General features: G+C 46.1%; 1 protein-coding gene across 11 annotated transcripts in view; it reads right to left on the reverse strand.

The window, feature by feature from the left end:
* ADGRL3 (adhesion G protein-coupled receptor L3) overlaps positions 1-12,314 on the reverse strand; it is a 518,922-nt gene that overhangs the window by 248,307 nt on the left and 258,301 nt on the right. For 10 of the 11 annotated variants that reach the window (XM_029911933.1, XM_029911932.1, XM_029911929.1 and 7 more), the window contains one exon: positions 4,943-5,023. The exons of the other annotated variant lie outside the window; for it this stretch is intronic. In XM_029911933.1, the coding sequence (XP_029767793.1) occupies positions 4,943-5,023 (81 nt within the window). The remainder of the gene's footprint in view (positions 1-4,942; positions 5,024-12,314) is intronic. 11 annotated transcript variants of the gene reach the window in all.

A 12,314-nucleotide genomic window follows, 5' to 3' on the forward strand; every position in this document is an offset into this window, starting at 1 on the left:
TATAGACTAACAGACGTATTGGAGCATGAGCTTTCGTGGGTGAATACTTGCATCCGACGAAGTGGGTATTCACCCACGAAAGCTCATGCTCCAATACGTCTGTTAGTCTATATAAGGTGCCACAGGACTCTTTGCTGCTTTTATATATTATATAGATATACACACAGTATACATTTTAAACAAACAATTTAATACTGTTCACAGCTATGATGGTTGAGAAGCTTGGTTGAGGTGGTGAAGTTAGAGGGTGGAAGAGGGTGGGATATTTCCCAGGGAATGCCTTACTGCTGAATGATGAACTAGCACTCGGCTGTTCCCTCAAGGGTTAACACATTGTTGTTAATGTAGCCTCTCACACAAGGCAGCATGAACACGAGGGAGGGGAGACAGCATAGCAGCCAGAGACAGACAGACACCTTGTGTGTGGGACAGAGCAAGAGATGCACACTGCCCCTGTAAGTAAGCTGACCCACTCTTAAGTGCATTGTCTTTTTAAGTGGATCAGGAAGTTGAGACAGCAGCTGCTGCCCCAAGCTCTCTCTGTCTCTCTCCGTCTGTGTCCCCTCCCTGCTCTATATGGAGAGGGGGTAAGCGGGGTGCAGGAGCAGGGGGGAGGGGGACACCCTGACATTAGCACCCCCCTTCCCCCCCCTACACAGCAAGCAGGAGTCTCTGGGAGCAGCTCCAAGGCAGAGGGCAGGAGCAGCACAGGGCAGTGGGGGGAGGGACAGCTGAACTGCCTGCAATTGATAACCTGCTGTGCGGCTGCAGCACAGGGAACATAGGGGAGCGGGGAGCTGATGGGGGGCTGCCGGTCCACCCTGGTTCCAAGCCCCCACCAGCTAGCTGCAACGGGCTGCTCTTCCTGCAAGCAGTGGACAAAGCAGGCAGCTGCCAAACGATGTTAGAAGGGAGCATTGCACAACTTTAAACGAGCATGTTCCCTAATTGATCAGCAACGTAACAAGGCAACAATGTTAACCAGGACGACTTTAAGTGAGGAGTTACTGTATTATGCGGTGGCCGAAGAGGACCACTTCTGGTATGGACCCAGCGAATGTTATTGTAATTGGCCTATGTTCTGTTCCACACCTAAATTTCCTGCGGTGATAAATGAAAAGATTTTATATTTTGTACCCGTTTTTTTAAATAATGTGATGAAAATAAAAGCAAAATTAAAATTACAGTATGTTTTAAAGGCAGAGCAAGTTTATCATGTGAGATTACAAGCTGGTGGACTATAGCAGAAGAGGTAAACTTGCACCCTATTTTGTACTTTGAGCTTAGAATTAACAGTGATTCAAATGATTACTACTGTGGTCTTGGGAATGTGTTGCTCAGTAGTGAACTTATAAAAAGAAAGCACAGAAGGACAGGAATACGATGCAAATGAAATATATGCTAATATAGAAAAGAAAAACTAAAGCAGTGCAATGTAGGCCTGACTTGACATGAGTAACTGGACATGGGTGAGGCCTCGTTGCTTGGGAGACAGGATGAGAGAAGTAAATGGATCAGCAGGCTGGGAACAACATGTCTGCACTAGTTCAGAGAAGGGGGGACCCCCAGTGAACCATTGACAATGGACAAGATAACAGTGGATAAGATAAGCCTGAAATGTAAGATTAGATTAAGAGTAAGTCATACCTGGACAGTGCATGGGCAGAGCATGCTGCACAGGGATTGGTTCCTACTAAGTGCCCAAGCCAACCCCAAAGCATGTGACACAACGTATAGTAAATACAATGTGATGTGTAAATGTATAAAAAGGAAGAGACGTGCTGGGTAACTTTGGATGTGTAGGATACCCAGTATCCGCCCCCTACGCTTGAGTCTGATCAACTCACCGTAGCTTTGCTCTCTGCCAAATAAAGGAACTTGAGTCAGGAGACTGGAGCCAAACCGAGATCTTGGGGAACGGCGTGGAAGAGGTCTCGGGGGAACCCCAACAATGGTGATTGAGGGCAGAACCACAGCCTCTTCTTCAGGGGGGGGAAGAGCCTCATTCCCATCTGCCTAGCTTCCTACAGTGTGCACATCACCCGGGTTTCTGAGCCCCCTCCCAATAACAGAATGATACAGGGGAGCCTCACGGACCCCTGCGCTGGACGGCAGAACACAAGGGGCAATGATCCCCACTGAATCCCACCGATGTTAATCACCTGTGCGATCAGAGTTACTGGGCAGGTCTATGGGAAGTGCCATACAAGTACATAATGTACCACAGCTCTTTGAACAAGTACTGCTTGAAAACCTTTTCACTGGGGCTCTAGAGAGGCCATGCCAGGGAGGCATAATGCCAGCAGTGTGCTGGGTGCGCGCCACTTCCTGCTCTCACCAGTCTCTCCAGCTCATCTGACTCTTGTCAGCATGTGGATGTGTCATTCTGGACCTGGCCTAGGGGATGAGTTATGCCCTCCTGAAAGCAAATTGCAGAGGACTATTATAGGCCCGGGGCTGTTGCATCAGTGGCTAAGCCCATGACAGCACCATCTTTGGCTGCTGCTGACCCAGTCCCCCTTGATCTTCTGCAGCAAGCCATGGGGATGATTTAAGTGGAGCTAGTCCATATAAGTTCTGAATCACTACAGCTAATATCAGAGAAAGTTATGAGAGGCTGGGTGTTTCGGTCGCCCAGCCTGAGACATCATCTGCCTTGCTGGAGTCCTCTGTTAAAACAGGGCACATAGTTGACAAAATGATTTTGAGAGATCTTAAAAGTTACAAGCACTGTTTGGAGGCAGTGGAGAAACAGCTGAAGATCTAGACTATAAAAGACAGTCTGGACTAAAGGCAAACTCCGATGGGGAAGAGATTGAACCAGGGGTTTAAAGCCTTATGGGATTTTGGATGATCAGCATCACCTGTTTTGGAAGCAGTCCACTTTCTTCCATGAGAACAATCATTTTTGGCGAGAGATGGAGAACGGGCCACTGACCATCGTGTCCCACCCATTGGGAATGCAACTGTGTTCTCCAAGAAGCAAAAACAAAGAAACTGCTTACATATATAGTCAGACTCATTCAATTGTTTGTGATCTTTACTGCTGCACTGCATACACATGCACTCGCATTCACAGTGAAAGACAGCAGAGGCCTTACATTTTGAGGGTGAAATCCTGACCCCATTGATATGAATGTCAAAATTTCCATGGATTTCAATGGGGCCAGCACTGCACACAGAATATGCTTGAATTTAGGCTGCAAAGTTCAGGGGTAACTTTGGGGAGCAGGATATGTTTCAGTGCCCATGCACATGCTGAGACTTTCTCAATCTCCGAACACTGGGGGCAATGGATGGGTAAGGCAAAAGAAGCCTTTCAGAGTCAGATTCTGATGTACTAACTCACACTGAGTAGCACTGATGGGACTACTCACACAGTAAGATGCTAATCAGCTGGGGTACAGGTATCCAAATCCGCCCTATGACTTTACTGAGCTCCCACAGACACTGACGACAATAGGGCACCACATGGGCCCAGGGGTCCACCAGTGCTGCGTTAGTTGCAGGATCACAGCCTTAGAGTGTGAGCTTTTGGGGGCAGGGACTGATTTGCCCTCATGTTTTTAAATCACCAAAAACACTGTTTAGCAACAGATAAGAACCATCTGATGGGGGAAGAAGAAAGTCCTGATGTGATAGCAATCAACGAGCTGAGACAGTGTAGAGACACAGCAACCGCCTGCCATTTGTGTCTTTCTGCTGAACCATCCCTTTGAATATCTAGCATGCCCTCTGTGCTAATGGAGTGCACTGGCTGAGGCAATTTAGGAACAGGTCCTACCCACATGGTGTCACATATTAGTGTACTCAACCTTGCACTTGCATGTTGCGTTTTAAATATGGTGCACTCAGAGAAACACGTCTGCATGTGAAATTGCACACGTTGTATAGTTATGTAACAGGAGGAGGACAGGAATTCCCATACTGGATCAGACCCGAGGTCCACTGAGTGCCATGTCTTGTCTCAATTATATTGCAGTAGGTAGTTATGGAATAAGCTGCCTATACGGAAATTCATCTCCATGAATTTCTTAACTACTCAAATGTATTTAAAGGGGTTCCTAAACAATTTTCTAGGTGGCAATTATTGTGTCCTTAGTTTCTCCTTTAATCTATAGATCATCATCACTCGCTCTCTGATGAAATGTTACTCCCCTGCCCCCAAAAGGACCACCCTGTTTTTAAAGTAAATATTCCTATGCATTCCCCTGGGTGAGCAAGAGATTTCTCCATATCCATCTTTGGTTTTAACTTATAGATCTTACTACGATGCAGCCAAATACAGTCGACTCGGTATCTTAGAGCTGACATACCTGAACACATACAGACGGAGTCAAAACAAGCACAGAAAAGATCTAAGAACTCTGTAAGCAATCTGAGTACATCTTTTAGGGGTAAATCTGCTTTCCCAAGCCAAGGCCAAAAACGTACTGTACTTTGCAGGAGTTGATGAGATGGGGGGAGAAATCAAGCTGTGAAATGAAGTCACTCCATATCATTGGTGCAGCCTCACCACCCTTGAGTAGCTGCAGATCCATCCGCTCCCCCTGTTCCTCTACCACCTCTACCCGCGTCAGAGTGCAGAAAGAGTACCCACCAAAACTGGCTATGCAGTGGAATCAGGGAACGAGGGAGCGTTGCGTGAGGATTAAGGGTGACAGTTCTCCAACACAAATGCATATAGTACTGCGTGGGAGAACTAAATGGCCCTGGGATAATACAGTAATCTCAATTCTACACAAGGAATGGAGAGCATGAGCCAAATCTATGGCTTGTGTAACTCTATTTAAGTCAATGGAATTAATTTGCTCCAATGAGTGCCTCGGATGGCACACCGTAACTCTCTTCATGGAGGCTCTTCTGCACAAACCAATAAAATACATTCATGCCTATGGCTATCTGACCATGCCCACAGACACAGATTGCGTCACGGACTCACCCTTCGAAGGCGGTCTCTCCGGGTCCGAATCAAGATGAATTGGTGGAGCAATGTAGGAAACCTGCCCGTGGTGTGCCTGCCCTGTGGACAAATCAAGGGTTTCAGTGTCTACTGTTTCACATTCAGATCTGTAAGGATTTTAGTTCAACACACATGTCACACCACACACTTAAAACATGACCAACAACAGGTTCAAACACATTCTACTTTATCAGGTATTTTTCTTGCACATAGAAATTAATGTTGAAGATTAACCTTATGGAGGATATTTCACCTCTCAGTATGTATGTAAAAAATAAAATTGCTTCCTCCAAACAGATATTATCGTATGTTTAAATTTAGCCATATCTCCCATTGCCACTCATAGCGAAGGCTCCACATGCTTGCTCATCACCACGTTTCTTCTGGGATCCAATATGACCTGTTTTAGAGAAGGCTAGTTGCAGTTTCATCATGAATTTTGCATTTCATTCTCTTATGGGGACTCATATCCAGTTTCGTTTGCAGATTCTGTATTTCAAACTGGGGGGGGGGCGGGGGGAAGAACATTCATTCTGTTAACCTGACTCGAAATGGAAAATGAGCAGTTCCAGGTTATAGCAAGCTTTGCATTTGTTGCCTACAAGAGCTGTTACTGAAAGTATGGCGTAAATAGTGGTTTGACATTTGGTCTGCAGTAGATGTAAACTTTGGTGTGCAGAATTACAGTCCCTTTCACATGAATGAAAGCCGTTTAAGAGTCAACCTTACAATGCAGTTCTTTAGTTGTTAAAGACTCCATTCTTCTCCAATGGATCACTAGGTAACTGCTTATATTGAAAAACTTTTATTTATAATAAAAACATGTTATAATTCATCTATTTACTATAACAATTTTCTGGGCTGTTAATCTCTTTTTCTAAACAAGGAAAGTTAATGATACATAGATTATGATAACAGCTAGAATAACCTTCCCGTTTCAAGTAATATTCATGCTGTAATAAAAACAGTTGATTCCTCTTATGAGGCACATTCCAAATAATTAATATGGCTCCCTGTTGACATTTGGTGTTGTTGCTCCAAGCAGTTTTCAAGCGAGCCTCAGAGACAGTGGAGAATTGGTACAGTCTTCAGGGTTCTTCATAATGACATCCAAGAATACGGAGAGTGCACCATGCTGGTATAAGCAATATACTGAAAACATCTCGTCAGGGGTGTAAAACATTAAATGGAAAAAAAGAGTGCCCGCATGGAACGGCATATATTTACTGCTATGCACTGAGACTGACTCAGATAATTTGCATTATTAGCCACTTCAATAATTGTATATTATTCAGCTTTAAAATCTATTGGCATGTCATAAACTCTACATTTGCTTTTAAGTGCTTTATCATGGGAAATTAACAAACGTGCATTTGCATGAAGCAAACACATTAAGAGGCCTTTCACTTCTCAGTTGCGTGTTTATATCTCACTCAATGTCAATAGTGAACAGAAGTCACCATCTGATAACTGTTCAGTCATGCGATAGAAATTAATTCGTTGGTCTCCCTCCAGCTTGGTGTAGATCCATTGCAGGATCAAAACCTTAATGGCTTAGAGGTATGGCTCTCACTTATGGTGCCAGAGGTCATGGACCCAATCCCGGGGAAGTACTGGAAGAGGAATTAAAACTTATAAGAGCTTTTAAAAGATCCAATGGCTGGAAATTGAGACTAGACAAATTCAGAGTGGAAATAAGGCCCAATGTTTTAGCTGTGAGGGTAATTACTGAAAGAACTTATCAAGGATTGTGGTGGATTCTCTATCACTAGCAATTTTTAAATCAAGAGTGGATTTTTTTTCTACAAGATATGCTCTAGTTGAGACAGGAATTAGTTCAGGGAAGTCATTTGGCTTTTGTTATGTACAACAACAGACTAGACGATCACAATATTTCCTTCTGGCCCTATTGAAGTAAACAGGAGTGTGGGAATTAATTTCGTTATAACCAGGATTTCACCCTATGATCCTATGCTAGTTTTGAAGGGTGATATGCCATCCCAGTTGAAGTCAGGGGGAAAACTCCCATCACTTCAAACTGGGCCAGGATTCCACTCTGAATTTTCATATCTTGTAACCTATTTTATTCCCTTCATCTTCCATATACCGGGTGTAGCGGGGTGGTCACCCGCTCCTGCCTGGAAGGGCCTAAAACAGCCCTGGAGAGGGCTGGGGCAGGGGGAAAGCTGGGCTGATTGGGAAGCAGCTGCCGCTGGGGCCACGCCCCAAACAGACCCAGCTGGCCCTATAAAGGCCAGGGAAGCCAGGAGCAGGGACACTCTCTCTCTAGCCTTTGGAGAGGGAGGGACCAGGCTGCCTGGGGAGTTGAGGAAGGTACCGAGGGTGGCGCAATGCTGGGGAAGGGCCAGGGAGCTGGGGAGCTCCAGCCTAGCAGAGCCCCAGGCTGTATGCCGAAGTAAGGGCCCACTAGAGGGTACTGGGCTGCAGAGGGACAGCTCCGCTATAGGTAGAAGCAGCAGGTCCAAACCCCCCTTGCCTGTGATGATTGGCTTATACAGACTGCAGTCAGCCCCAGTGAAAGGGGGCTAGTTGGTGACTGGCAGTAGCCTACGATTGAGGCGAGGCGGGGATAGGGGCTGGGGGTTCCCCGGGGAGGGGAGACCCAGAGACTGAGGGGTGTACTGCCAGGGGGCAGCACCCCAGTGTGCAAGGGGCACCGGGTCCGGGAGGGACATGGGGGCCTGGCGAAAGCGGGACACCGGCCTGCAGAGGGCGCTCCGACGGCTGGAGAACTAATTCCCAGAAGGTACCAGCAGGAGACGCCGCAGGGGTGAGTCCCACGCGCTTACACTGGGCCAGATCTTCATCTGATGTAAATTGATGTTCCTTCATGGAGCTAAACAGAGTCATGCTGATTTACACTAGCTGAAGATCTGACCCAACCTTTCTTGTAAATGAGTAAAACAGTCCTCTCTCTCTCGGTGTATATATATATATATATGGTTAAAAGTTAATTCATCAGCTGTTCTCAACTGTTTTCTCCTTTCAGATCTACGCCGTCTCTGTCTGTTGAAAAAGCTGTCATTTTCTACTTCTGGTGTCTTCAATAATGCCATCGTTTTGTTAGTTCAGTCCTCATGCAGTGTTGCCAACTTTTGCAATTTTATTGCAAGTACTACAATTTTGTGGCAAGTACTGCAACACTGGCAGTATTTGGTGTTTACTTCAAGCAAGTCTACTACCGTCATGTGCCCCCCCCCCCATCAGTAGCAAAACGCAAAACAAAAGTAGATAAAATACGCAATTGGAGCTCAAGTTCTCATTGTCAAAAGTGAAAGACAAATACAGCTGAAAAGAATCACCCTCCAATGTGGTCCCTTTTATGGCCAGCATCAGAAACCCTAGCACTGGGGTCTCAAGCGGCTGCCCTCAATTGCATTGGAATCTCAGTGGCCAAGAGGGGTATCCTTCCCTAGTTGGCTGTAGAACATGAAGCACATGTCATCTTGCTTCAAGAAACACACTCTAAAGCTGACACCTAACTATCAATCCCTGGCTTTGCTGTTGTGTCTCCCCTCTATCACAGGATGGCATCCTACATTAGGGAGTCATTCCATCACTCTAGTCTCACCATCAGGTCCTAATGATGTCATTGAACGGCAGGCTATAAAAAGTGACGGACCCAACTCTTTTATACACATCTACAAACCTCCACCTGCCATCTGGCCCATTCCTGTCATCACTTTCTCAGGACCTTCAGTCTACTGTGGCAATTTTAATTCACACCAGTCCTATTGGAGATTCACTGATGATGTGTGGATGGAATAAGGCTAGAGGAGTGGACATTGATGGTCGACTATGATCCTAAGCAACCACCCACTTTCCATAGCAAAAGATGGATGGACTCAGGTTCTTCTCTGATGTTGCCTTTTCTACCACTGGACAACATCCTCCGGGTGTCATGGAATGTAAAATGCTGGATATGTTTCCCCAAACCCAGCATCAGCCATCCTTGATCACAACCGACCCAAATCCTGGGGAAGTACTGGAAGAGGAAGTAAAAATTATAAGAGCTTTAAAAAGATCCAGCGGCTGGAATTTGAGGCTAGACAAATTCATCCTGATGCAAATTTCAACTACAAATAGCCTCCAGAAATGTTGGTGAAACTTCTGAAATCAAGGGGGGATCTGATCCGGTCTCATTTGGAGTCTCTTGTGGGTGAAGACTCAAAATCAGATATTCAGAACAACCTCAGTGCCATCTACCAAGTTTTCTGCGATAAAGTTGTGGACACATCAAAGAAATCTATACCCCGAGGATTTCATCTACAATAAATTCATGGATGGTCATGTGATGCAACCAGACTATACCAGGAATTTAAATCTACCAAGAATGAATAGGAGGTTTTTGATAAATAGAGACCTTTTTCACCTTCTACATCAAACCAGACAAGAGAGATAGGGGTTGGGGGGGGGGGGAGTTCCAAATTGAACGTCACGTATTTCAGACCCAAAGCCTGGCAAACTATTAAGAGAATGGATGGAGAGGGAACACACAGTCACAGCAAATGCAATTGCATCCCATCTGATGGCCCATGGCAGAGCTCCTAGTTGAGACAGTTTTCAGCCGTGCAGTTAAAATGGTGGCTGAGAACATGGACATAAACCTGATGGCTCCTTTTACTGATCAAGAGCTTGACCTGGCTATACATCAGCTGCAGCCTAACAATGCTCCTGGTCTAGATAACATCCACGAGATCGTCTCTCACTTTGAGCCAATCACCAAAAGCTGCTTGCTTTGGTTTCTGAATCATGGCACCCAGAATTGCAGCATCGCAAAAGTCTGGTGCAGAGCAGAAGTTGAAGCTGTCCCCGAGCCATGAAAACTATTGACGGCTCCAAACAGTGTTACCTATAAACCGACAGATAGCCGAATCCTGACGTGGATTAATGAGGGAGTCAATCCCCAGCTGCCTTAAGATCAGACTGGATTCAGGAGGGGACGATGCACCCAAGATCAGGTACTTTGTCTGACTCAACACATCTGAGACAGGGAAGAAAGTTGGTGCTGTCCTCATTGCTCTGACAGCAGCCTACAACACCATGTGGCATGTTGGGCTGAGTGCCAAGTTGATGCAAATTATTCTTGTAGGCTGATGGTGTGGTTCATCCATGGAATGATTAGCGACTGAAGCGTCATCCTGTGAGTCATGGAAAAATTCAGTCACCTTTTATGACTCCACAATGGGCTTCTACCTGCGTCAGTTTTCGCCCCCTTTTGTTCAATTTATACACATACAACCTTCCCGAAATGCAGGCCAAAGAGTATTGCTATGCTGACATCAGTATTGTTGACACTGCAAACAACTTCCATAGGATTGAAGAGAACCACGGCTACTTTGACCACTTCCAGCAATGGAGACTAATTCTCAATGTGACAACTACTTTCTACCTAATCAATTCTCTTGCCAATTAAACCATCTTGATCCATGTCCAAAGATAGCTACTGCTATTCCATCCAGTTGGCACATACTTGGGAGTAAAACTCAACCACAGCTTGGCATACCAGCCTCACCTGGAACACCTGAACATTAAGGTATCTTGCTGTATCACCTTGATAGGAAAATTATTGGGAACCTCCTGGGGAGCAGTCCTCCTTACATCTGTATTGGCTCTGGTGTTTACTTCAGCTGAACACTGCTTTGTGCTCTGGAAGCACACCTGCCACACTCAGCTTCTGAACATGGAGCTGAATTTAGCCACTCATATTGTAAGTGGCTGCTTGAATTATACCCTAACCTCCAGACAGCGTGTTCGACCACTCACAGCTCCACCAGATCTCTGACAAGATGCCGTTATTGTAGTCTGCCTAGCTGTGACAAGGTGAGAACAACCTACTACATTTCTGGTTGACTGATGTCCCATTCTCAGACAGGAAACAACATGCAGAGCCAACTCAAAGTTCTGCTTACATTCAGGGGTGGAATCCCACTCCTGCAGACCGTGGACTAGCCTGCCTTAGACCCGCAGCACTGCCGACCGGACTTTTAATGGCCCGATCGGCGGTGCTGACCGGAGTCACCAGGGTCCCTTTTTGACCGGGAGTTCCAGTCGAAAACAGGACACCTGGTCACCCTAACCCCCTCCTGCACCCAAACACCCTCCCAGAACCCACAACCCCTTCTGCACCCCAACCCCCTGCCCCAGCCCTGAGCCCCCTCCCGCACCCAAACTCCCTCCTGGAGCCCACACCCCTCACCCCCTCCCGCACTCCAACCCCCTGCCCGAGGCTCAGCCCGGAGCCCTTGGAGGGAGCAGGAATGGAGGGAGAGGGGGGTGGGGCCTCAGAGAAGGAGTGGGGCATGGGTGGGGCCATGGGGAAGGGGCAGGGGAAGGGTATTTGGGTTTGTGTGATTAGACAGTTGGCAACCCTAGTGGGAACCATGGCTGTGTGAGGCAAAACACTGCTTGAAAAGTAAGGCAGACATTTTCCAAAGTATTTTGAGAATTCAAAAAGTAGCTGAATCTCTTCACACAAATAACCCAATTTCTCATTAAAAAAAAACAAAAAAAATCCAAAAAGTAAAGTCTCTGCTACTGATGGAATACCAGAGGTCAAGATGTCTCTTTTGCTGATGAAAAGTTCGGCATGCCTAGAATTATAACAGCTTGCATTGCCCGCTTCAAATCCCATTCTGTCTATAACCATCTGGTGTTTCTGAAGCTGGTTCTCAGGTAAAAATGTAAGCAGCAATCAAATGCAATCATCAGAGGAACCGAATGATAAAGTTGCCAATTTCGTATCTAATCTCTTCATTCGGGTTTCTTTTTCCCTCTCCCTCCCTCCCCCTTTGTCTCATTTGTCATTGTTCTCCTCCGCCACATTAGCAATGTCTGAGGGAGCATCAAAGCGGCTGCATGCTTCACTTGCTCAGGAAATGAAGTCAGTGATTGTGGATCAAAGGTCACTGATGGGCTTCTCCCCATTGACGGCAACAGGAAAAGGGGGAGAGATTAAAATGAGGGAGGCACACCAACCAACCTTCTTTTGTTTAAGGGTAGCGGTAAGAGTAATGGTCATTGATAGAAGCTGGGAGAATGTAACTCATTAAGCCTAATTGGGCTTTATGATGTCAATGAATACTGAGAGTGAATGAGAGGAAGGCTTTAGAGCCATGATGAATTGCAGGCGGTCAGGTGCACAAATGGTGTGTGTGTGTGTACACACGCGCTACAGAATACAGCATGTGCAGTTTGTTTTCAGGTCTGACACATGAAAAATAAACTCAGTGGCTGTGCAGTGAATTTTAGAGCCAACACTGTACAAAAACATCAGACGGGCCGAAAGACATCCATTTTGTCAAGTGGCGCAACAGGCCATCTCCAGACT

This window comes from Terrapene carolina, unplaced genomic scaffold (genome assembly GCF_002925995.2).
Source record: "Terrapene carolina triunguis isolate 2854851 unplaced genomic scaffold, T_m_triunguis-2.0 Scaffold136, whole genome shotgun sequence".
In the NCBI taxonomy this organism is placed as follows: domain Eukaryota; kingdom Metazoa; phylum Chordata; order Testudines; family Emydidae; genus Terrapene; species Terrapene triunguis.